General features: G+C 38.0%; 1 protein-coding gene across 4 annotated transcripts in view; it reads left to right on the forward strand.

The window, feature by feature from the left end:
- The window catches only part of METTL25 (methyltransferase like 25), a 203,552-nt gene that overhangs the window by 107,227 nt on the left and 70,482 nt on the right, over positions 1-25,843 (forward strand). For 3 of the 4 annotated variants that reach the window (XM_083182338.1, XM_083182336.1, XM_083182337.1), the window contains exons 5-6: positions 3,224-3,859; positions 5,593-5,740. In XM_083182338.1, the coding sequence (XP_083038464.1) occupies positions 3,224-3,859; positions 5,593-5,740 (784 nt within the window). The remainder of the gene's footprint in view (positions 1-3,223; positions 3,860-5,592; positions 5,741-25,843) is intronic. The other variant, XM_083182339.1, reaches the window with a different exon arrangement.

Genomic DNA, 25,843 nt, shown 5'->3' on the forward strand with positions numbered 1-25,843 from the left:
ATTCAAAAGGACTCCAAGAAAAGGTCCTGCTACTGCCGTTTCATAGACCGCCCGACTATGTAACTGGCCACACCAGTGACATCATTCGCTTAGAGTGTTATTCATTATTTGCAGAGCGGACACCTGCCAATGTAAGAAGTAAAATGATGGTGGGGGTGAGTGGCGTGACATTTTATATAAACCGATACATTGCAAAGGATAAGAGTAATGAACATAGAAATGAATAAACTCTTTTTGAGACAGAAAGGAAAGTGTAAGGAACTGGAGATAGACTATAGAACATTTTTAAGTACAGAATTTACAGGATAAATGAAACCAAGAACAGGGAGTCTGTAAAAAATAAAACCCAAGCGGTGTGGGCCTACAGTTACAGAAATCTACAGCATATTCTCTGAAAAAGATTTTGTCTGTTAATGAAGTCTAAGTCTGTATTAAAATGCCTATTGTTAAATGTATTATATTCATGTCATCATTGATGAATTGTTGGGTGGCAGGGGGCCTGCCTATGTGCAGTCAGCGCAGACCCCTGGCTACCCGCTAATCACACCACACTGCAGCCATTCCAGCCGGCAGTGTGGTGTGTAGCCCATAGGCTACATTGGCTATTCTGAGATGGGGGTAGCCCAGGGACCCAATATCCAGAATAAGCTATTGGAAAACTTGGCAGCATGGGGGTTACAGCTGCAAATGGGACTGGAGGGATTGCAGCAGGGATGGGAGATTCCTGGTGCGGTCCCTCTGGCAGGCGCAATGGCGCTTACCGTGGCGGCAGGGGACGGGGGAGAGGCGGCAATGGCGGGCTGGAGGCTTTTTCCAGATACCCAGCAGCTGCAAATATAAGGCAGTCTTCGGCCTAGCGCTCGTATATAAGTCAGGTCAGACTTATTTGCGAGTGATAGATTACTGTTGATGTTAGCTTCATTAATAGTACTTTTGCTTGGTGAAACAAAGATGTAACTTTTAAAAACAAAATAGGCAATCGTTTGCCCTATTCTTTTCCTAAGTGCTGTAGAATTAATGTTACATTTTGTCAGAACTGCACTTAACATTTTATGGTCTGGTCACATTCCAACATTAATATTGGGGATTTCTTTATGCAGTATACACACAAATTATACAGTACTTGTTCTTTTTTTTCCAGAAGACATTGATATTTCAGAATAGGTAATTCATTTGCTTATTCTTCCTGACATAGTAAATAAAAACTACCCAATATTGCAAGAAAGTGAACTTGAAGCAATTTTTTAAAATAAATATGACCAATGAATACTGCACTTTTCCTTTCTACAACTGAAATACAGCATTCTACACAGAATTCTGTATTCTTTTAACTTATTTGAATTCAACATGTGAGAAGAAGTAGGAATGATATGGTAACCTATCAATGCATTCCATTTTGAAAAGCATTCCATTTTGAAAAGCATTCCATTTTGACAACTTAAAGTAATGCTTCAAATGAGGGCACCCTTAAGTTTAATGAAACCTGGTAGGAAGGAGGTATTGACATTCAGGGCCAGATGTATCAAGCTTCAAAAAGTAATAAAAAGGAGAGTGATAAACAACTGTACAATCATCTCCTACCTGTCATGTCACAGACTGGGTTTGAAAAATGACAGATATGAGCTGATTGGTTGATTGTTTATCACTCTCCAATTTATCACTTTTGAAGCTTGATACTTCTGGCCCTAAACCTTTACTTATACTACAGACAGCATTAAAGTCCAGAGAATAACGTGTTCAGGTGCCCATACACGGTGCGATTTTAACATGCGTTTTCAACTTTTAAAGTTAAAAAAGGTTAAAATCGCACCATGTACCTGCGGGGATGCGATGCGCGTCCCTGCGGGTACAATATTGTATAGCACAAGAAGTATCTGCAGGCAGTACTTTTTGTGCTACATCGCATTGCATCAGTTTTGTAGTACATGTGATGCAATGCGCTGTCCATTCAGAGACTATTAACTTTTTAAAAAAGAAGGCGAAATCGCATCGCATATGCACAGTACAGTACATCGTATCGCATCTCCTACAAGTGCCAAAATCGCATGGCATAATGAAGTACAAAAAGCACAGCACCTAAAAATTGCAATGTGTATGGGCACCTTTATTGTCTGATTATCACTAGAAAATAGCTATTAAGGGGGAACATTAAACCCTAGAAAGCTAACCATGGATCTGAGGTACGCGGACATTTCTTACTTTACATTAAAGAGCTTGGAAAATATATAACAATTATACAGTACTTTTCTTGCAATATTATTTAATGTCCTCTATTTAAAATGTATTTTGATTCTAGATTTCTTGTAATGATGTGTTAGGGGTTTCGGAAGCCCATAGTTCGCATTAACGTGTTCTAAATTATTTTTGTGCATAATATGCAAAAAAATGCGTCAGCAGTTGGAACCAATACATATCTCCCAACATGACCCATTTCAGGAGGGACACAATGCTCTGTTCCTGGACTTTCCTTGAATTTTTTATTGCTATCCCCGTTATGAACAGGTTAATTGATGAGAAAGGTATGCAATCAGAAATGAGAAATGAGACCAATAGACATCATACTGTACCAATGTAATTTGATGTGTGTGGAACATCGGGAAGGGATTCTGTCTGATTGTATTCAGTTGTAATTTCTTGTTTGGAACATATGGTAGCCATGTATTGCACCATTGTTCATTAAATGTTATTTTTCTGGATACTACGAATCTTTTATCTTATATTACAGACCCAGGTTAGCTATTATAAAATATATATATATTTTTTTTTAAATAAGGCTAGCTTTCTAAATGTGATAGAATGTACGGCCTTGATTGTGTAGGTGCCAGGATGAGGGAGATTGTGAATCTTTATGTAGTCATCCTGTATATGCTGATGTACAGTATGTGACCCTAAAAGTTGAAAAGGTGGCATTCGCTTGCATGTTAATAGTTAGGTATAGTCTATATTTTTGTAATCACACTAAAGCTAACTTTTTGTAAATCTGTATTATCTCCAGTTCTATTTAAGTTCATTCCTTGTTTTCTTTTTTTCCTTTAATGCTTTGTTTTACTTTTAAAACACATTAATTTGTTTCTTTCCTTAAAAAAATTGCTGTAAATATAATTTTCATGTACATCTAAGCTGATAATTCATGAGGATTCAAGACGTGTAATTTTGAGACATAATATTTATAGACCTACACTGTTTTGATTCAGTTACTATGTATTGTTTCAATTCTCTCTAGGTCATAGACTTGGGTGCTGGAAAAGGTTATTTAAGCTCATATTTATCCATGCGATACGACCTAAATGTTTATGGGATTGACTCTTCTCGCAGCAATACAGATGGAGCCAACGAGAGAAACCGGAAATTGAAAAAATATTGGCAAGTCTATAAAACTGATGCCAGAACCACTTCAAAGGCAATGAAATCTGACCATAAGAAAGAAATGTTATTGCCAAAGAACGCTTGTCAGGATGTTAATGCTGATGGAGACATTTCAAGACAGAGAATGAGTGATTTAAAGTTTAAAAGATCCATTACAGGTTCAAATGTTGATGATGGCATTCACTTATTTTCAGACTCCACTAAGTTGACAAACAGTATGGAAAACATCCAATATACTCCTCCAACACAAATTACAGACACAGCTGATTCTTCTGACAGCACGTTCTCCTTTTTGGATATCTTGCCGACTGGTGCTGTTGAACTGACCTCCACATCAGAGAGTGTTTCCAAAGTTCTCAGCGAACAAGAAAAAGAACAAAGGAAAATGGAGAACATCAAAGGCAAAAATTTAAATGAATCTAATGTTTATTCACCTCTTACTTCCTATGTCACCGCTGAAACAGAGCTTCATGACATAATTACTGATCTACAGGTTATATTGCTTTTATCTTTTTGCACAAATGTAAACAGTTGTCATTTTCCATGCAGAGAATAAGCTTTCATTGATTTCATAGCATAGGAGGATTACATTTCTTCTTTTGTTTTTGCTCTTTTAATTTAAATAGATATGCTGTGAATTCTGTTTATTTTTTTAGATATATAAATACGCTTGTCAAACATCATGTACATTAGCATTTGTTTTAAATTTAATTTATTTTGATTGTATGTTAGAAAATATATAACAGGCAAAAAGAAAAACAACAATAACACTATTTCATTTTGTATTATGCATAAAAAGGGTATGGTAAAGAATTGGTGTTTGAAAACCAAATCATACCATATCAATAAATAACAACAATATATACAAGATATACAGCCAAAACATGCATCAAATGAATCTGGTTTGGTCAGGAGGAAGTTCGCTGTCTACTCACAGCTTCCAGGATATCAAGAAAAGCTAGATATTTTGGTATCATTTGCCAGAAAGCACTCCCCCCCCCCCTCCCCCTCAAACATATTAAAAATGGCTAAAATAGAAAAATAAAATGCCTAGAATAGTACCAATTCACATTACTATGGTGTACATTATTCACATTATGCCACACAGTAGTACCCTTTATATACATTAAACAGGAGAGCCACTTATCAATGTTAAGCCACACTTCTCATCTTCTTTATCAGTGTGTTATCCTTGGCACAACAATGACAATTTTAGTAAATCCTGGATGTCATTAAAATGGATGCAAAGCTGTAGCACCCCCCCCCCCCCACCTCCACCACCCCACCCTATCACAGACATCACTCACCTTGACACTGTCAGTAAATGTCTGTAAAACACTTGGCTGTGGAACAGGAGTTAAGATGTATTTGAGGCAGGCGAATTTGCTTATTACCTTTTTTTATTGCACCCAGCCATGAAATAGTTCCTCAGTTCACTATGCCCGGCAGTTATTCTGGAGACATTCTATGACTACTTTCCTTTCAGAAACTGCTGGAGCATGTAGTTGTTGAGCTCACTCAGCTAAGCAAGGTGGATGGTGAGCAAGGTGGATGGTGCAATGCAGCATTAAGATGTATATTAGTAACATACTTGACAACTTTCAGATTGCAGCAGCAGGTTCCACCCACGTCTATGAGGTGGCAAGGGCCACACGACCCTTGTTACAGCCCTAAAGAAAAGCATAGGAAGATTTGGACCATTTGAACCAAATAGGGACAAATTTGGCAAGTGAACTCCTGCTAATGTAAACACATTTTTCATTTCCTGTAGTAATATGAACCGGGAATAACTTGTCTGACAAATGTGGACTATCCAGCCTCTTACAATGCCAATTATTGTTAGCATCAAGGTTTTAAGTACATACTGTCCAGTGACCAATTTTTACAGGTAAAATTAACACAGAGGAAGAAAAACATAATTCATTCTGAAACTAAATTAATTAGCCTCTAGGAAGGACCAATCAGATTTTTTTTTGTTTTGTTTAATTGCCACTTTAAAAATAGAGCTTCTGCTCGTTCAGTTTTCTTTCATTATATTATATATAGTTACACCTTTATTAAAAGGAAAAAATAAATTAATATTTCAGATGTAATTTCAGTTTAGTGATATTTATAACATTATATAATTCTAATTGCAAACTAAAATGTTTAAGTGTACTTTTTAAAGTAAAAGGTTTTGACAATCTTGTATTTATGCTTTATAACAAATGCTTTCTCTTTTCCTAGGAATCCATCATGGTTGGTCTGCATACTTGTGGTGACCTTGCACCAAACACTCTGCGGATTTTTGTTGCAAAACCAGAAATTAAAGCCGTTTGCAGTGTTGGTTGCTGTTACCATTTTATCTCCGAACAATTTGAGAATGTTGAAGAAGGTACATTAACTATTATAGGTGTAATAGTTTAAAAATGTCTACTTGTTATTTATTTACTTGCTGAATTACTGTATATGCTTGATGCTTATCAGCAGCCATGTGGAATCTCTGAGTGGTTGATTTGTATTGCGAAATACTGTACTCACTGTTAGTGAGCCGTATATCCAGTTGCAAGTCAAAATACAGACAGTCGCGATCCCAATGGACAGAATCCTGACACAAGTGTGTACAAGGTTTGGGATTAGGCACCAGAGGGATGTTTAGTTTCTGGAGGATTTGAAGATTAAAGTTAGGTTGTGGGAGGAGTGTGTTAGGATCAAGTCATTGCGATTCCTGCTGACAGCATTTTATACCCAAACCTGGCTCCAACAAAATAGTAATCTGGTGTTTTTGTTACTTAGAAATGTTTTTGTAATGTTTACATTATGATCATATTATAATTTACAAAATACGTATTTATTTAACAACCGTGCAAACCACTAGACTTAAATAAATTTTTTTAGTGTTTTAGGAACATTATCGATCTTCTTATTTTGTACATTGTTAATCACCAGAAGCACTTTTAATATTATTCTTTTGCATAAATAAGCACCTTTGAGGACCAACTTCCGAAACCTTTCCGGAAAAAAAAGAGGACCTTGAGGAGTCTCATTAGGAGCAGATGATTGGGATGCAAGAACTTGTGAGGCTAGATCTTGGGTCAAACCTGCCAGAATGACAGAGGAAGGAATGATGGGTATATCCTTGACCTTAACATCCTGAACTGGTTGGAAACTTTGGAAGAGAGCGTCTGCTTTGACAGTCTTAGACCCAGGCCTGAAGGTAATGACAAAATGAAACCTGGTGAAAAATAACTCCCAACGAGCTTGTCTGGGATTAAGTTGTTTAGCTGATTCGATGTAAGCCATGTTCTTGTGATCCCTCACTACGGTGACCACATGTCTTGCTCTCTCCAGCCAATGATGCCACTCCTCGAATGCCCACTTAATCGCCAGCAGCTCTCGATCACCAACATCGTAGTTCCTTTCTGCAGAGGAAAACTTACGGGAAAGATAGGCACAGGGGTGCATGTTATCATCAGACAAGGCCGTCTGTGAAAGGACTGCCCTGGCTCCAATATCTGAGGTGTCAACTTCCACAAATAAAGCGATTTCAGGATTGGGATGACGTAATACTGGTGCAGAACAAAAGGCTTTCTTCAGTTTGTCGAATGCCACGATGGCCTGCAGAGGCCGACACTGAGGATCCGCCCCCTTCCGGGTCAGTGCTAACAAAAGGGGCTACAATGTCAGAAAGAGAACGAATAAATCTTTTGTAATAATTAGAGAAACCAAGAAACCTCTGAAGAGCCTTTAAAGAAGTTGGACGGGCCCAAGAAAGAACGCCTGGTACTTGTTAGGCTCCATGAACAACCCCTTTGGGGAAATGATATATCCAAGGAACGAGATTTGGTCGACTTCAAATTAGCATTTCTCCAACTTGGCAAAGGACCATTCTGACATGTTGTTGGTGCTCCGTTCTTGGAAAAAATCAATACAGTATGTCGTCAAGGTATATTAAAAAGCAGTTTTCCACTCGTCCCCTTCCCGGATTCTGATCAAGTTGCAGGCTCCCCTTAGGTCAATCTTTGAGAAAACTACGGCTTCACGGACCTGATCAAAAAGGACTGAAATGAGTGGCAATGGTTAGGAATTTTTGATGGTGATTTTATTCAAGGCCCTATAATCTATGCAAGGACAAAGGGTACCATCCTTCTTTTCCACAAAAAAGAAGCTTGCCCCCACGGGGGACTTGGATGGCCAAATGAAGCCTTTAGCAAGGTTTTCTTTGATATATTGATCCATAGCTTGGGTTTCAGGCACCAAAAGAGCATATAAACGGCCCTTGGGAAGAGGAGCATTAGGAACCAAATCTATAGCACAATCAAAAGGCCGATGCAGTGGCAATGTGTCCACATCTTTCTTAGAAAAGACATCTGCAAAATCCCAATAAGGACGGGGGAAGGAAGACTGGACTGCCAACGTGGTGCGGAGAGGAAGAGAAAGACATTTCCTGACACAAGTTGGACCCCACTGGACGATTTCTCCTGTTTCCCAGTTAATTTGAGGATTGTGCTGCCTCATCCAAGGCAATCCCAAGACCACCAGAGCCATGGGACAGTGGAATAAGAAGAATGAAATCTCACTCAGAATGCAGAGCCCCAAAGGACAACTGGAGAAGAGGCGTCTGTAAGGAGACACAGCTATTGGTAAGTGGCCTTCTGTCTAAGCCGGAGACAGAAATGGGTGAATCCAACGCTATTGGTGTGAAACCCAGGGAGTTAGCGAACTCCAAGTATATGAAGTTTCCGGCTGCCCCAATGTCCAGGAAGTGACTTCGGAACTCTTTCCTGCAAAATAGTCTTACTGTAATCAAAATGTAGGGGAGAAAAATTGGATAGGTCTGGCTTCACTTAGACCCTGTCTTTTACTGGTTTGTGAGGGCATGCCAGGACTCAGTGACTGGCACCTCCACAATTAAGACCTAGGCCCTTAGACCTCCTACGACTCTTCTCAGAAATCGAGAGACGGGTGGTCCAGATCTGCATAGGTTCCTCATCGGCTTCAGGAGAAGAGTCCCACGGACAATTAGAGGGAGCGACCCCAAAAGCCTTTTCCCTCTGGTATTCCCGAAATCGCCTGTCTACGCAAATGGCAAGTTTCATGAGCTACTCAAGAGATGATGGGGCAGGAATCTGGACCAGACTATCCTTGATGCGCTCAGATAGCCCATTCCGGAGTACTGGGTCATTCCAACCAGAGTCTATGGTCCATCTCCTAACTTTGGTGCAATAAACCTCCGCCGGGCCTCGCCCTTGCATGAGCGTGCGGAGGTTAGCTTCAGCTAAAGCTGCACAATCTGGGTCATCATATAGCAGCCCCATAGCAGAAAATAAAGAATTAACAGAGGAAAGAGTCTCCGCGTCAGCGGGGAGTCCAAACGCCCAGGTTTGCAGATCACCTTGTAAAAGAGAGATAATAATGTCAACACGCTGAGCCTCTGAACCTGAGGAAGTAGGTCGGAGTTTGAAGTATAACCTGCAGGCCCCCCGGAAATTAAAGAACTGGGAGTGATCTCCCGCGAATCGGTCAGGCAGATTAACACTGGGCTCAGAATTTCTAGACGTGGACATGACCACCCATTCATCCTGGGCATTATCCCGAAGGGTAAGTTCCTGAAGTTTCTGAGTTAAATTATGAACCTGACCAGCGAGGATTTGAGTGGGCGATTGTTGAGTTGGATCCATAATCCCTTTCTTGAACTGTGTTAAGTACCAGGAAAAGGAAGCCAATGTGGTTTACAAAAAAATATATCAACTATTGTTGTTTTTTTTGCAAATAGATTTTTATTGAGTTTTGCATAAATTTGCACAAAATAAAGACTTTGTGTGTACAATAGACAGAGACATGCATCAAAAACAAACTAAAACACTTGTCTAAATTTACATTCTATAAGTTGTTTGTATTAATGTAGTTCAAATTACTCAGCACAAAAGTGGTATCAACTATTGTTAAAGCAAAAATTATTGTCTTTTTAGGATATACAGACTCAAAATAATGAGGATTAAGTGACCAGGCGTGCAAAGGCAGAAGCTGGAGAGTCAGTCAGTCAGTCAGTAGATAAGGGGGGACAGTCTGTTTTTTAGGTAAAAATCAAATAGAATAATAGTAAGACTTAAGACAGTAAGGGTTTGGTGGAGGGAGAAAAGGCAATAGCAGATAACCTAAATAATTATTTTTGATCAGTTTTCATTCAGTTGTGCTTCTAGCAGAGTAAGGTTTGTAGACTTTATCCCGTAATATATTGTCTGACGTAATTTCAATTGTGTATGCTTTTATATGGCCTCACCCCTTCTGAGCAGGAACATGCCCATTTTTTTGGGGCACACACTCTCTTTAAAAATTTGGGGTGGGGCACCAATGCTATTGATTGCACAGTACACTAAAATGAGGATTGCTTTGTTTGAGGGGTCATGGGAGTTGCTGGCTGCTGGTCTGATCTTTGCTGCAGAGTGATGGTTGCTGCGTTGATAGACGGGTCAGAGGCAGGTTGCCTCTGTGAAGGTGCTATGGGACAACAACCAAAATATTGCTTAGGGCATCAAATTGGTTAAGGCCTGCTTCTGAATATGCATGTACTGTGACACCCACTTTCCTTGTCACTCTCCGACAGATCTAGTTTATTCATTTTAAGTTTGGCCACCTATGTGAGCAACTGAATATCTCTGTATCAAAGTTCTTTCCAATTACACACCCTTGACTCCCCTAACTCACTAATTACAACTAATATTACCTTATTAGGCACATCATCATCATCAATAATATTTTATTGTTATCCTTTATTTATGTAATCCTGCAAGGGATAATCAGCACCCAGTTACAGAGTACGTAAATAAGCAAAACAAGAAAACATTGATTACAGTTCAAGGCCATATAGGACAAGGACATGGTACAAACGTATTAGGGTGGCAGAAAAACCAAGGGATTTAGTGCTTTTGAAGATAGTGTGAAGTAGAAGATAGTTCAAGCAAGAGAACAAGGGTACATGAGGTAAGAGGACCCTGCTTGTTGGAACTTACATGCTAAAGGAGAGGGACAGATCGGCAAAGATGACACAGATAAGGTAGCCCATTAGAGTGAAACAGAGGATTAGGAGTAGAGTTGATAAGGTTTGGTAAAGAAGTGGGTCTTGAGATCCTTTGTAGAGAGGTGGAGAGTTTGATTGGGAGAGGTTGAGGATTCCAGAGATATGGAGCAGCATGTGAAAATTCTTGGAAGTAGAAGCTGTAGGAACTATTATTAGAACATTCAAATTGTGGACAACAAGGCAGACTCTGTATATGCTTATTTAACATGATTATATTCTTGGGTTTATTTTTACACTATAATATTCAGAGTAGTAAGAAATATAACAAAGTATTGTGTCAAAGTATTTGGTAATCCTTTATGAACCCTTGTCCATTTAAATGGACATTATAAAAAATATATATATTGTATTGTGATGACAGTAACCATAGGAATCCCAATGTCAATTTTAATGTATGAAAAAACTGTGATAATTTGTCCTGATAATGATGGGACCCCATCAGACAATAAAAATAATTACAGAACCCCAGCAAGTTACTGCAGAATGTCATCACATCACATGTGTAGTCAGCAGACATCACAGCAATGGCAGCATTGTGGATGCACAAAATGATGGGAGGAGTCTAAAATAACAGACAATTCATCAGATTTTTTTAGACTCTTTGAATCAATGACAGAATAGAGAAGTCAAACAAGACATTGGTTCCCCCAGCACACTGAATGGTATTGTAACCAATCTTGAACACTACATGATAATAGAATTCAGAGATATTGGTTACATATACAGTACCTGCGCAGGTGTATGATATGCCCCCAAGCAACATCAAAGCTTCTCTGTATATTGGGGGTCCCTAGCGCTATATCTAGGTGCAGGGTGTGGCACCCCAAAAACTATCATAAGCTAGAAAGCCCAGTGCTTTGTAATTAAAATGAGAGAGATAGTGTTAGTGAGGGAAAAGTGTTAATAGAATGTAAGGACCGCACTAAAACCACCCAGCCCAACCAGTCCAGGGGCACCGCAACCCACACCACCGTTACCCTAAATTGGGTCTACGATTAACCAGCAAGGAGCCAATTGATTATCTTGTGGCTCCTTGCTGGTTAATCATAGACCCAATTAATTACATTTCATTTTTTATTTTCTCTCTCTTTCTTTCTCTCTCACACACACTCTCTCTCTCTCTCTCTCTCTCTAACATTATAGTATCTCACTGGCATGCCGCACTGGGCTTTCTAGCTTATGATAGTTTCTGGGGTGTCACACCCTGCACCTAGATATAGCGCTAGGGACCCCAAATATACAGAGAAGCCTTGACGTGGCTTGGGGGCATATCATACACCTGCGCAGGTATATGTAACCAATATCTCTGAATTCTATTATCATGTAGTGTTCAAGATTGGTTACAATACCATTCAGTGTGCTGGGGGAACCAATGTCTTGTTTTACTTACTCAGTATTAACCCCTCCCTTGCATACACCTGAATGGTATTACTGAACTAATTTGAGCATCTACCACTATCTGTAAGAATAGAGAAGTCATCAGCCTGATGGTCAGCAATGTGGAGGCCTGACCCCATGTTGAGAAGGTGGGGACCCATTTTGGGGTCAGGACCCACAGTTTAAGAATGGGCAAATCATACTTTATTTGAGTTACTTAGGCCCTTATTCTATTTTACAAGGGTCATCACTCTCATATACTGGAAACATGCAGTAGGTTATAAAGGGGTAAAGGAAATCTCTCTTGAAACAACAATAGTATTTTTGTGTATGTCCACACCTTTTGCAAGGACATGTATTGCATTTATATGTGAATCCTTGAAACTAAGGCCCTGGTTACCTGTTTGTTTGTTTTTTTCATAAAAAGAAATGCAACTGTTATGATATCATCTGGCGCATATAACAATTTACAGTACAGTCTCTTCATTTGAACTTGTGCAGATAAATATTTCTGATTCATTTTACTGGCGATTGTATAAAGCATTATTTAGAAGACAAAGGGGGATATTCAGTCCAGAGTCACGACTGTGGGGCTAGCCTGGCAGCCATGACTCTGTCCCATTCACAGCCAGCTTGATGTGAAATCGGCAGGCGGGATTCAATGTCCCGCCTACCGTAAGCCGAAAAGGTGAGATACGGCCGTGGATCATCGAACTGCAACCGGGAGCTCGGCAATCCACGGCCGTTCTCGGCAGAACAGGCCGAGAACGTTAGTGGTCAGGGTATGGTTAGTGGGCAGGGTGTGGGTTGCGAGGAGTGCAAAGATGGTTTTCTTATTTTATTTATTGCTAAGAATGAACTGAGAGAATATTGGGGTATAGAAGAAGACAGGTGTATGTGGGATTTGTCATAATGTAAATTTTGGTGCCTTTTCCTAAAATGTAATTTATTATTTTAGTGCATATCCAACTCTACTTAACCGTATACTGTAAATTTCAGTGCTGCAGTCACACTTAGTGGCAAGCATAACACACACACACACACACACACACACACATATATATATATATATGATATGAATGGTATATCCTGCACTCCTGTTTGCAAACAGCAGCTGGTCCGGTGCATATAATCCTGATCGGAGAATATAGTAGAAAATCTCACATGCACTCAGACTCTATTACATCACGGCAACAAATGAAGACGATACCAGACGGTAATATATATATATTATTGCTTTGAATGGGGTGTGATGCATTCTCCATCAAGTCTAGACATCTGACATTATCTACCACTGGGGCATTTCTATTACCTACAGTTCAATGACAAACCTTGACATTTTCAATTTCAATATATAAAATAGAAAACAGATTAGTACAGGGGCAAGAATTAGTGAATACATTAAACTGCAATGGTTTATTTTTCAAATGCAAGTAATGTATGATACATGACATAATTACTTCTAGTGGTACTATAGCCATTGATGATTTTGCTTACATTGCTGTAGCATTCCATTATTTGCGTTTACCATATGTGAACACATTTGGTAGCTTAAAGGAAGCTCTAAAATAGTAGTGAACGCAGTAGTAAAAACATCTCAAACACATTGGCATTTGATATGTTTTTAATAACGTTAAAAATGTGAGTAAAACACCAGTCAGGATGAGGCCTTTTAGACTTTTTGTAGAAAAGATCTTATCATGCAGTATAAATATCCACACAATGTGTTTTCTCATAACACTTTCCTGACTCAAATAGGTCATGGTAAAATAAAGCACTTTTGTGAAATGGAAAACAATCTGGTGTTAATAGCATTACAGGACTTTTTAGTATGTTTACTTTTTATTTCTTGGAGCAATAACTACCAATTAAACGGCTTGTGTACCTGTTTCATTGGTTTATTATGTTTTTTGATCTTTGGTATCAGTATTCTGTGTCCTTTTTTCTGCATTGAAAAAAAAGATTTTTTTTCAGTTTGTTTAACATCTTAATGTTAAAATCTTGTAAAAATAATTGGAGGAAATGAAAAAAGAGGCCCAGTCTTTTGAATTATATAGGGCACTTTTATTGAAAGTAGGGAATAGTGGTTTAAGGCAAATTGGTTACTAAAGAGAATAAGCAACCTAAATCCTTATTGAATAGCTATTTCGATTTTATAACAAGCAGGGCCTAGCGCAGTGTAATTGTAACCTGGGGAAATTAAAAAGAATTATTGTCATTTTTCCATATATTATATTTCTTAGTGTGATGTATTTTGTATTTAGATTTCTTTCAAATATTAAGTGAGTGAGTGAACTTGAGGTCATTATATGCTTGCCGCTTTATTTCCGATTATGTTTTTCAGAGTAGTGAATTGAGGGCTATTTAATTTAAAGTACATTTCTTACACTTGTGGGACTACCCATTATTTAAAGCACTGGCCAAACCTGGTGGAAAGCTCTAGTGGCAGATAGACTAGTTTGCTATTTCTCAAACCTCGGCATCATTGACAAATTCACCGTATTCAATAAGCCATTGAAAATGCTTATTTTAATTGAGATGCTTGCATTAAAGTGCAGGTTCCAACCAATGGGGCAGATGTATTAAGCCTGAAGGAGATAACGCACCAGACAATTATCTGTGTTTAAAATATGTCAGCTGGGAGTTGATTGGCTGGTGCGTTATCTCCTTCCAGTTTATCTCTTCGCCAGGCTTTAATACGTCTGCCCCAATAGTTAAAAGATATGGATATCAGACAAATGAATGGGTCATGGAGTGAGCATGAGAGATAACTAGTTAGCTGCTGTAATTTAAAACCGCTGACAATTGACTTGCCCAAGGCTATCCTATTAGTCCTGATACCGGCGCTTATCAGGGATTTGGTTTCACCCACCTCATCATTTGTAAAAAAAAATTCTGTAATGGCTGGCATGAAAACACATTAGTCTGTGACTTTTTTGTATGGATCCTATCGGTGTTCAGGCAAATAGGATTCATTTTTCACTCAGAAAAGATGGCCTTTAATAGTGTTGAATGTCCATGTAAAGCATTAACTTATCTTCTCTTAGTTGGATTAAGATGATTTTGGAAGTTTCCTTGGATGCTCTTCTAATATTTATCGTTTTTCAGTAAACTTCTGTTAACCTATCCCTCCTGGTTTTTCTCTGAGCTATTACATTGTTTTCATGCAGAATGGGTCAATAACAGTGGTAAAGGTAGACAGACGAGTGCACTGTGTAATATAGTTTCCACCTTCATGTGACTGTAGACATCCACAATTCCATAGTTGCCAAATGGGATCATCTTCCGTGCATTTGAACTTAAGTTCCTACTCCTCCTAATATGATTTGGATAATAGTGCTGGATAATGACGTTCAATTTCAGAGAGAACAGGGTGTCAAAGTTAAAATGTAGTATTACCATTCTCAACTTTTATTTAGAACTTACCACAAGGTATACAAAGCACAGTACAGTGTAAACATAGAAGCAGAATAACATGGTAGCAGAGCATTATTTTATTTATAAAGCTCCAGCATCTTCTGTTGCACTTAAAATGAAATCCAATACAATGATAAAACTAGACTAAGTAATAACAGAAGGATAACAAAAGTAAAAGGGCACTACATGCAAGTTTACAATATATGAGAAAATACATGCAGTATGAATCTGCAAATGAAAGCATAATTACTAATTTTCAACACTCTGACTGAGTAGGGCAGATTGGTGAGGTACAGTAGGTCAAATTGCAGGACCTAGGAGGTGCCTACAAAGGAGTCAATTCTGTGCCCAATGATCATGTACAGAACAAATGAATGTCTATCAGGCAGTAAAAAAAGTGGACCCGTGAATTATTGGCCAAAAATAACTTATCAGTTTGTACCTATTACTGATTACAATGTACTGTACTGTACATGATCAATCTACCTGGAATCTGTCTGCTATGGGCAACTTCTCCACTTGCCTACTTCTCCATATTTTCACTGCTTTATATATCAAACCTTAAGTTACTGTGTGGAAGAAGGACAAGGAAGTGGATCAGAGCACTGGTGACATGAACAATGCTGGAGAAGAACAAGAGATTGCGTAGCCTTGCCCATAAGAGTTTATACCCTTAAGAAAAGGGTGAACTGGGAAGTATATTTAATTAAGTATAAACTTCAGGGGTGCTTATAGATTTTAATTAAAAAGTATTTTTAACCACATTACTAGCATTTTCTTTCCAAAAACAGCTATGGTATTGTTTTATTTCTGAATTAGGTGAAGAACATCTATTTAAAATGATCCAGAACTATTTTATTTAAAAAAAAAAAAAAAAAAAACATCAGATCAACACCATAGGGAAATGGTAACATTGTGGCCAATTTTTTTTTTTTTTTTTCCAAGAGGCTGCTCAAATGGCTCATCTGTGCAGCCACAAGGAGCATGGAGCGTATGGGGGGCTTAATTTACATTCCCCCCTGAATAATTATGTCTGCAGTTGCTGTGTGTGGGGGTCCTGCTGTGCTGACCAATAGTAAGCGTATAACACTTGGAGAGGGTGCAGGGATGCAGAGAACTGGAAGGTCCCTCTGAAAGCAGCAGCTTTATTAACATTCTCTTCGGTAGCTGGCCACTTTGTGTATCTGGTTGCATAGTTTGAGATAAGATCAGTAAGTAAATCAGTTGACATGGAAGTCAATTCCAGAAAAGCGGGACATCTTCAGTGAATCTAGAGCATAGGCTTCAGGATGACAAACTTTAGTAGTGTAGTTTGTCAGAACTCAGTTAAATGTTTGGCATTACAATCTCAGGCGATTGGTTAAAAGGGTGGCAATACATTTTGACTTGGCTGCCCACTATGCAACTTGCATTACATACTACAACAGGTCACTCACTATTTTCTACCTTTACACACTGAACTTTGCTGAAGTGGGAAACGGTCGTTAGGTCTACACCATTAAGTTTGCCATACATTGGTCAACACAAACAAAAGGTCATCATGCCTGAGGTTGACAGGGTCAAAAGGTCGACACAAGCATTAGGTCGATAATTGGGAAGTTCGGCAGTCAAAAGGTCAACATTGGTTTTTCACTGGGTTTTTTAGCCAACGTTTGCCGACAGGTGGTATTTCATGTCCTACCGTCCATTAGGGCTTGCAGGGAGAATATAATAGTACTCAAAGCATGGCGAGCGGAGCAGTGCACCAATACGGTGACAATATCCACATTCGGGGCAAACAAACATGGACCTGTCGACCTTCAGTGGTCAACCCAATGTATGTCAGCCTTAATTTGGTTGACCTAATGACCCATACCTGCTGAAGTAATGTTTAAGTTTGTAATAATTGTATTTCCCAAAAGTCAGTTTCTCTATTTCATATATGGCTCAGATTAAATAATTCAGATCTAAATATATGCACAAATGTCTTCATTATCATTACAGTGAATTTCATTTTAACTTTTTTTCAGCATGAATCAGGAAACCATACATAGATCGAGTGATTTATTACAGAATGTAGTAACAATTAAAATTGCACTCACATATGCAGACATAAGAACAGTGGAAAATGTTCAGGCTATTCAGATTAATCTGGATAGGCTCAGATTTCATCTACGTGTTGAAATGTTATTCCTCTTTCATCAGGTTCTGGAACATGACTTATTACACAGTGGGGGGCATTATCCCTTAGAATTTTTAAAACTTGCCACTAAACCCCTATGGAAATTGCCATGAGTACACCATCTGAATAGGTTATACGTTGGTACTCATTGCTGCTATTCTATAAGAAAACCTTTAAATATGATTTATGGATTACGCTATAAATTTGGCATGAGTACACAAAATGGATTAAGAAACAATCACTAAAATATGAAATGCTTAAAAATTTGTAACATATACAAACATTAAATGTCTTGTTCCAGCAACTAACATATCATATTTAATGGATTTGAAATGTCTTACTTTTTTTCCGAAGTACAGATGGAAACTATTCAATATTTTGTGCACTGCTGGTCTTGTTTATTATTACATGATATTCAGTTTAAGAAGTGTTGTTTTTAAATGTATAAGTATCTATTAATTTCTAAAAGTGATGAAGACAGCCTTTATAATAAAGGTGGGAAGACGGTCTTGCATTCTCAAACTACTGTATGTGATTAACCCTTCGAGTGCCAACATCTTTGTGAGCAATGCGCAAAATATTGGCCAAAATGCCAGCGTCTCTCATATTTGTTATATAAATTTAAATAAAAATGTTGTGGAGAAAAGATTATATTTCCTATATAAGGTAAATATTACAGGTCATTACGATGAATAAAAATGTGCTGTAATTGTGCCAAGAAAGTCGCATCTTAAGGAGACACAAATCCTTTTTTATTTTCACCTCTAAACTTTCTCTTTTCTATTTAAAAGTGTTTTTTTTTTAATATTGAAGTTTCATAAACTCTTTTTGAAAATCTGAAATGGATTAAAATTCTGTAATTTATGAATTTGAATATTCACCAAAAGCAATAAAATTACTGTAGCACTCAACGTGGCAAATTTTGAATACATTCTAATGTTATAAAGCATTGTAAGTGTTTTTGAGTTAACAGACATTTTAATCTTTTTTTAATAAATATTTGTACGTCTTCAAATGTTTTTTTGGTTTTTATGCACTATTGCAATCTGCAATGGTGATTACTATTAATCACTAAAATTCGCTGCAGCTCCGCTCTTCAATATTAAGTTGCTTGAAACATTTCCATGCATAATTGCCAGTTAAATGGTGATTGCTTTACATATATAGTAGCTTAAGTTGGTTTATTTTATCAGTGTCAGTTTAGTTGTGCGTGAGCTGTGAGAAAAGTTTGATTTTTGTTGGGTCCTTTATACAATAGAATTTCTGCCAATGTGTATATGATTAATAGATTTTTTTTCTCGATGTGCTTGGCCAAGCATTCTACAATTACCTCACAGTGACAGCTGCATCTGATCTTCAGTCACTTGTGTGCTTTCTACAGTCTTGGCTCGTCTCTGTCCTTTCCTGTAAGATATCTTTGCTCATAAGTGTATAGAAATAAAACAGTACAATTTTCCTCCTTTTTACCTTAATTTGCACCTCATTATATTTTTTTCCACCCTTAGAAAAATTGTATATGTTCACAGTTTCAATTTTCCTTAGCTTTTTTTGGTTAAGCAACAGCATCATTTTGTTATGGAACAGAAGCGCCCGTTTCACATATGGTAACCTCATATTCTCATGCAGTTGTGTAATGCAATGTATTTGAAATGCAGATAATCATTTGCCTTCCCTCCAAAGAATTTGGCAGTGTATGAGACAGAAGTGAGTTGGAATGTCATGGCACTCTTATTTGTTTAATATATTTCACATTTAAAAACAGCAAGTATGTGCTTCATTATGTTGCTTTTTTAATATTGGCATTGGGAACATCAGTGGCCATCTAGCATTCTCAACTCTTAAAGAGGAATTTTGTACGGTTAACTTGTATGACCTATATTGATGACTGCACCTTGTTTAGGATTTGACTTCATTGTAGACAATATTGTTGTAAGACTTATGGTTTAAAGGGTCAAAAGTCAATCAGTCGACACATGAAAATGATGACCTATTTTTTTTTTTTTCAAATGCACTGTGGAGTAGAGCGATAACATGTTATTTGAGACCCAGGTTACCGATAGAGATATATGAAACTCTACATACATAAGTGTATTGGTATTTGTCAAATGAATGCTTAGTTTTGCAAATCACAGTTTCTACTGGTGAAACCACACTTTAAACCAATTTGCTTATCGTAATTTATGATTCTCCACCATGTTTATAAATAAAATGTGATTTTCTGTAATTACATTGGGATTGTATTGGGATGCTGGCGGTCTGAAGACAGACAGCGGCATCTCGATACTCAGAACACTCTTTAGGTACATATGCTATTCCTCCTCCAGACCTTCAGCCTTAACCTAAATCACCTCCCTGCAGCATAACCCTCCCCCTTAGTGCCTTGCCCTAGCTTTCTTCTCCTGCAGCCTAATACTTAGGCCTATCTCTCCCCTTTAGTGCCTAATCCTAACTTTCCCATCCTGCAACCTAACCCTAACTGTACTCTCTTAAGTCCTGTACACACGGGGCAATGCCAGACTTCGTGCTGAGCGAGGTGCTGAGCACACATCACGGCACACAAGCAATGCAGCCACAATGTGTGCTGAGTGATCTGTGCTGAGCGGGGCTTTGCCTATTGTTTATTGGAAAAACCCTATGATCTAGCAGGATACACATTGCATGTCTTGTCTCTATCTGCGCGTGATAGTGTCATGCAGGACCATGCATCGCCGTTGCTCAGGGCAATACACACGGAGTGATCCATGCTTCTTTAATAAGCAATCTAATCAGATCACTTATAAATGGGGTTAAAATCGCCCTGTGTGTATGCCCCTTTTGTGTCTAATCCTACCATCCCTACTGCCTAACCCTCCCTTTGTTGCCTAAACCTAACATTCCCCGCCAATCCCAGCCTAACTCTAACCCTCCATGGCATGCTTACGATTGTGCTGCCAACAGTCGGAACTGGCATTGTGAGCGATGACGGAATCCTAATTCTGGGCTTATGACCAGTGTCAGGATTCTGGCCTCATTATGCTAACGATACTGTTAAAATAGTTGTTGATCTTCCATCACTTATTAAATCTACATGCATTTCATTAAAAATAATAACAGAACAAAAGAGAATGTTACACTGCACTTTGAGTTTTGTGTTTCATTTATCAACTCCTAAATATTCAAGTTGACATATTTATAGGAGTTCTACTGAATTATTAAACAATTATAACTATTTTATAATTGTTATAGCTTTGTGTTCTTGTGCAACTTTTGGGGATGGCCTGATTTCTTGGATTATAGGCTGTTTATTAATTTCTATAAATTACAGCAATGCCATCATTTGGAGACCTCTAATTAGACTTCTATAAAACACGTAACCCATTATTAGAGTCAATTTTGTTAATTATGGACATGGGACAAGCTTCTGCCAATATTCTATTGTAATTGGGTGGAAGGTATTTAAATTAGATAATGAATTGGCTCCTCTTCATCTTTGCCAAAAGTAAAGTCTGCATCTTTTCCATCAAGAAAAACTTTTTTATTAGTTGATCTATTATATTTGGTGACTAATTTTCCCTCAGACTTTACTTGCTACATAAATGACTAAAAATGTTGTGAGTTTTCAGCTTGGGAGCATAGATTCCATTTTTATATAAAGAAAAACCCATTTACCCATCTACATTTTATGTAGGTTTAACAAATAAAAATGTGTGATCTTAAATTACATGTTACATTGTTGGTTGCCATTCCCAGACTTCAGTCTTCATCCCAACAGCAAATATTTACATTGCAGATAACTGATTTACCCGAATATTGTCCAATTTGCTGGAAGACTATAGACATGTGACCATTATTGACACATACTGACTGGCTTCTTTAATTCACAATATGTGGGATTGAGCAGATATTCCTGTTGGTGGTGTTATGCAGCACATTTTGAAGAACCAGTCACAAGTTAATAACACAGCTAGAAGTCTGAAATTGTCTGAAGGGATGGCTTCAAAGAAAAGGACTAAATCGATGAAAACAAAATACGTATAGGGATTTGACTGCCACATTTACGCCTTAATTTATTCATCAAAGTAATAATCTTTTATTCATAAAGCACTGACATACGCAACATTGTACATTAATGAGAGCATGTCGCAAATAAAATACAGTAACTTGAAATAGATGAGATGGCTTTGTCCAAAAGTGAAATCTACTAAAGAGATTACAAAATTATTAGTTGGCATGAATTCACTACAGATGGGAAAGCTCAACGCTCCTTCTCAATGCCTCTTACATTTATAACAAGGTCATTTTTGCTTAGATACTAATAGGTCAATATTTCGGTACCGCCCGATTTTTTCATCGCTTCGCATGCAATATAGTGGCATACAATTCATGCGATGCGATTTTTCATTGTAAAGACCCAATTTTTAATTGTATAGTCACCCATGGGTGATTTCATACCCCCACTATCAAACTACGCATGGAGTTGATTTTATATAGTGTGGCGAGCGTAGCGCGCCACCGAGCCCGAAGAGTGGAGAGCACAGCGAGGGGACGCAGAATACATGTGAAGTAATCCGCGTCCCCCCAGATTAAAAATCTGGTCTTTACAATGAAAAATCGCATCGTATCGCATGCCTTAAGTAGTGGCATGCAATGATAAAATCAGGCGCCCAGATAATACACAAGTACCAATATTTATTTTATTTGCTGTACATGTACTATGTAATAAATTTGTCTATATTTCTGATCTTTTATGCACATTGATGGACTTATTTTTATTGCCTTTGATTCCCTCCCTTTTTTCCTTTCTGTACCCCTTTCCTATCCATGGTTTACGGACTAAAACTTTTATAAATATTATTGATGTGAAAGATTACAAAAGTAAGTACAGTGCCTATTTGTTTTTATGTATAATTATGGTCATTTAAGCATATCAAAATAAAGTTCACAGAATTTGGGCAGGAAGATACCATACATTTTATGTATTTTTACATAGAAGAAATAAGTTAAAGCTTCATTGATGATAGAATGAAAAGTAATATTATTTTCTGAAAGTTCTGCCCATCCTGGAGAATTGATTCAAATCTTAAGTGCTTTCTTGTCAGCCCATAGATTATGTTTACAGATATCAAGTCAGTCTGAGTCTATTTCCTACTCTGTGTGGGGTCCACATTTTTCTATTATATACTGACCTTCTGTGCTTATATTCTTACAGTACTTGGGCCATTGGTTTGATTCTATCTAGGGTCCTAACTATTTGGAGTCCCGTATATATGTGTGTGGTTACTGCTGGGCACCCCAGTATTAGACATACAGTACAGTGGTGTTAATTTACTTTTGACAAAATGAATCCAAGAGTGTCTGTGTGTGTTTGTCTGTCCATTTGATAGGGACTGGAGTGAAAGATTAAATATTATCTGTAAGGAGATTTATAATATGTAGAATCAGTATAAATATCTGGTCATAAAGTTTTACTTATACCATATACATTTTGTCTAAAATCTAGAAATGCCATTTTTTCAAATACATTACATAATAAAATAGCTGTGTTACAAATTAAAATTGCAAAGAGGACATAGATTACATTTGTTCTTCACCAACATTTTCTATATGAATAAGTACTCCTAAAGTTTCTGTATATGTTTTCTGAATGGAGTACTACATACTGGGGTTCAGGGGCAAAACTCATCTTGCTTATATTGATATATACGTCCTATCATGTAGTATGACCGTACTTGCTGACTTTCTGTTATCCCTTCTGAGAGAATGTTCTACCCAATGGGTGGGGAGGGGGGATTGGTTACACCATCAAGGCCCAACCCCGCTGTTTAAAGTAGTGGTGAGCTGCTTTATACAATGAGAAAGTGGGTGGCCCTTGGAGCATAGCTTACTCTGAGTATGACTTTTGTGTGTGTGTGTGTGTGTGTGTGTGTGTGTGCATGTGTGTGTGTACATATATATATATATATATATATATATATATGTCCTCTCTTAGATTTACTCATGTGAGAATGCCCTGCTGCAGCACAGTTTTAAATGGAGATACAGCTAAAATGCGTTCCATTCTACATGAGCAGTGTAAATTATGCTTTACTCTACGTGGGCCCATGGAATGCCATACTGATGTTCTGCTGCCCAATCTTGAGCCCAGGAAGAATGCAATTTTGATGTTCTGTCCCATCCTGTGCCCATGAAGTAAGCCACTCTATTGTTTGGCCCCACCATGCACCCATGAAGTATGCCGCTCTGATGTTCTCTTGCTTGCATGCCGTCATTCCTGGCAGGCAGCTTACATCCTGTCTGCAAATCTTTTTGTAAATAAATATATATGTGAACAATAAATATTGATGCTGCGACTAATTGTATAATTTGTATAAAAGCCGGACTGGATGATATATAATAATTTTAAGATATATACACAAAAGTTGGTATAAAAGGGACTAACATTTATTTATACAATATAAAAACCAACACATTTATAGCAGCAATGTTAAAAAACAATTAATCGGATAAATAATTTAGAAAAACGACACCAAGAAAAAATGAGGTTGTAAGAAAAAAGAGAGATAAAAGCTATATGCTTATCTTTTAAGGTAGGCAGGAGGCTGTAGATTTCCCAATAGGTTTCGTCTAGCAGACTTCTTCAAGGGGTGCAAGTGATGTGTGACCTGGCCTGTATTTATACTTGGATTTCTATTGTTTAAGTGGTGACATCACTTCCTGTCACCGTTTTGCTAATTAGTGTAAAAAATAGCTAAAGAGAATTTAAATCTGTATAAAAATAGTGTGTGGGCTAGTAATAGTACTGGAAATAGGCAACAAAGAATATAAGGTGAGAAAAAGGTATGGAAGGGGAGAAAAGCTTTATAAACATTATAAATAACGAGTATGTGTAGCTTCCGCCACACTTCCGGCGTCCGGCCTGCGCTACTGCGCATGCGCTGGATGTCTGTATGGTCATCTGCATTAGTCTAAGTAAGCGGGGCTTCCGCCACATATAACTTGATAATGGCCGGCACTCCATGGCTATTATACAATGGTACAAGGTACCTTCCCCAGGTGAACCTTGCAGGGTCCCCGATAAACAAGTAGGTGGCTGGGCGGCACTCTGGCAACTTGGAGATGAAGTGAAACAGCAGCCTGTTTACATCAACGTTTCGAGTTTATTCTTCTCATCAGGATGACGAGAATAAACCATAAACATTGATGGGTACTTATGTATTATCTGGGCTCCCATGTTAAATGCACCCCATTTTTTCATACCCCTACTATCCAACTACGCATGGAGTTGATTTTATATAGTGTGGCGAGCGCAGCGAGCCACCGTGCCTGAAGCGTGGCGAGCGCAGCGAGCCCCGCAAGGGGACACGGTCTCATAAAAAAAAACGGGAGCCCAGATAATACATAAGTACCCATTGATGTAAACAGGCTGCTGTTTCACCTGTTCTCCAAGTCGCCAGAGTGCCACCCACCCACCTGCACACACACACACATATATATATATATATATATATATATATATATATATATATACACACACACACTTTTTTTTTATAGCTCATTCAAATTCACTGATGTATTATCCTACACATATTGTATCTGACAGCTTGCAAATCTCCGTCTTTAAACACCTGTTGCTACAAATAGTATTATTTTATTTTAAACTTCAGTCAGGACCTAGAACAAATGTTATTTAGCTTTTGAAATGTTTTTATTATAAGTTGCACAGTTAATCATGTATATTTTCTGCTTTACTTTTTTTATGATCAACTACTCCAAATGTTTTAGAGTGGGGATAGGGAACCTTTGGCACTCTAGCGGTTCATGAACTAACTTTCCAGCATGCCATATTACAGTTTTGCTATTTGACCATGCTACAACAGCTGGAGTTGCCCATGATGGGTTTAGAGCAATGCAGAGCACTTTAAATGTTTACATTTGTACTTTTTATAGCATGAATCTTTAGTGATGTGCTTCACAAACTGGGAGCCATGGGGCACTTGCAGGGGTTCTGCAGGTTTTGGTAGTCCAGTTCTATATAAAATTATTTATGGTCCATGTGATAGAAAAAAAGCAGTTGTGATGACTTCTAATATGTTGACAAAAGGAAGCACAACCCCGTTCACTACCACATAACTGAACCTAGGGGTGACATGTAAGCACAATTCACTTTACTTAATAAGTTTTGATACATTTCTGAGTAACAATCTTTTGGTAGTTTTGGTGGAGCGGTGCACTGTCCATGTTGACTGTGTCAAAATTCAGGTCCCAAAAATTGGAAAAAACCCATGTCGACCTTTTAACTGTCGACCTTCCCCATGTTGACGGAATACTTGTGTCGACATAATGACCCTGTCAACCTAACCCAATGTCGACCTTCATGCATGTCGACCTAGTGGTGTTGACCTAGTTGCTTTCTATCCAATGATCCACACCCTCCTAATGGTGGTAGTATTAATAGATGGATACATTTCTCCCCCTAATAATGT

Source organism: Crinia signifera, chromosome 4, assembly GCF_055691185.1.
Source record: "Crinia signifera chromosome 4, ASM5569118v1, whole genome shotgun sequence".
Taxonomy (NCBI): domain Eukaryota; kingdom Metazoa; phylum Chordata; class Amphibia; order Anura; family Myobatrachidae; genus Crinia; species Crinia signifera.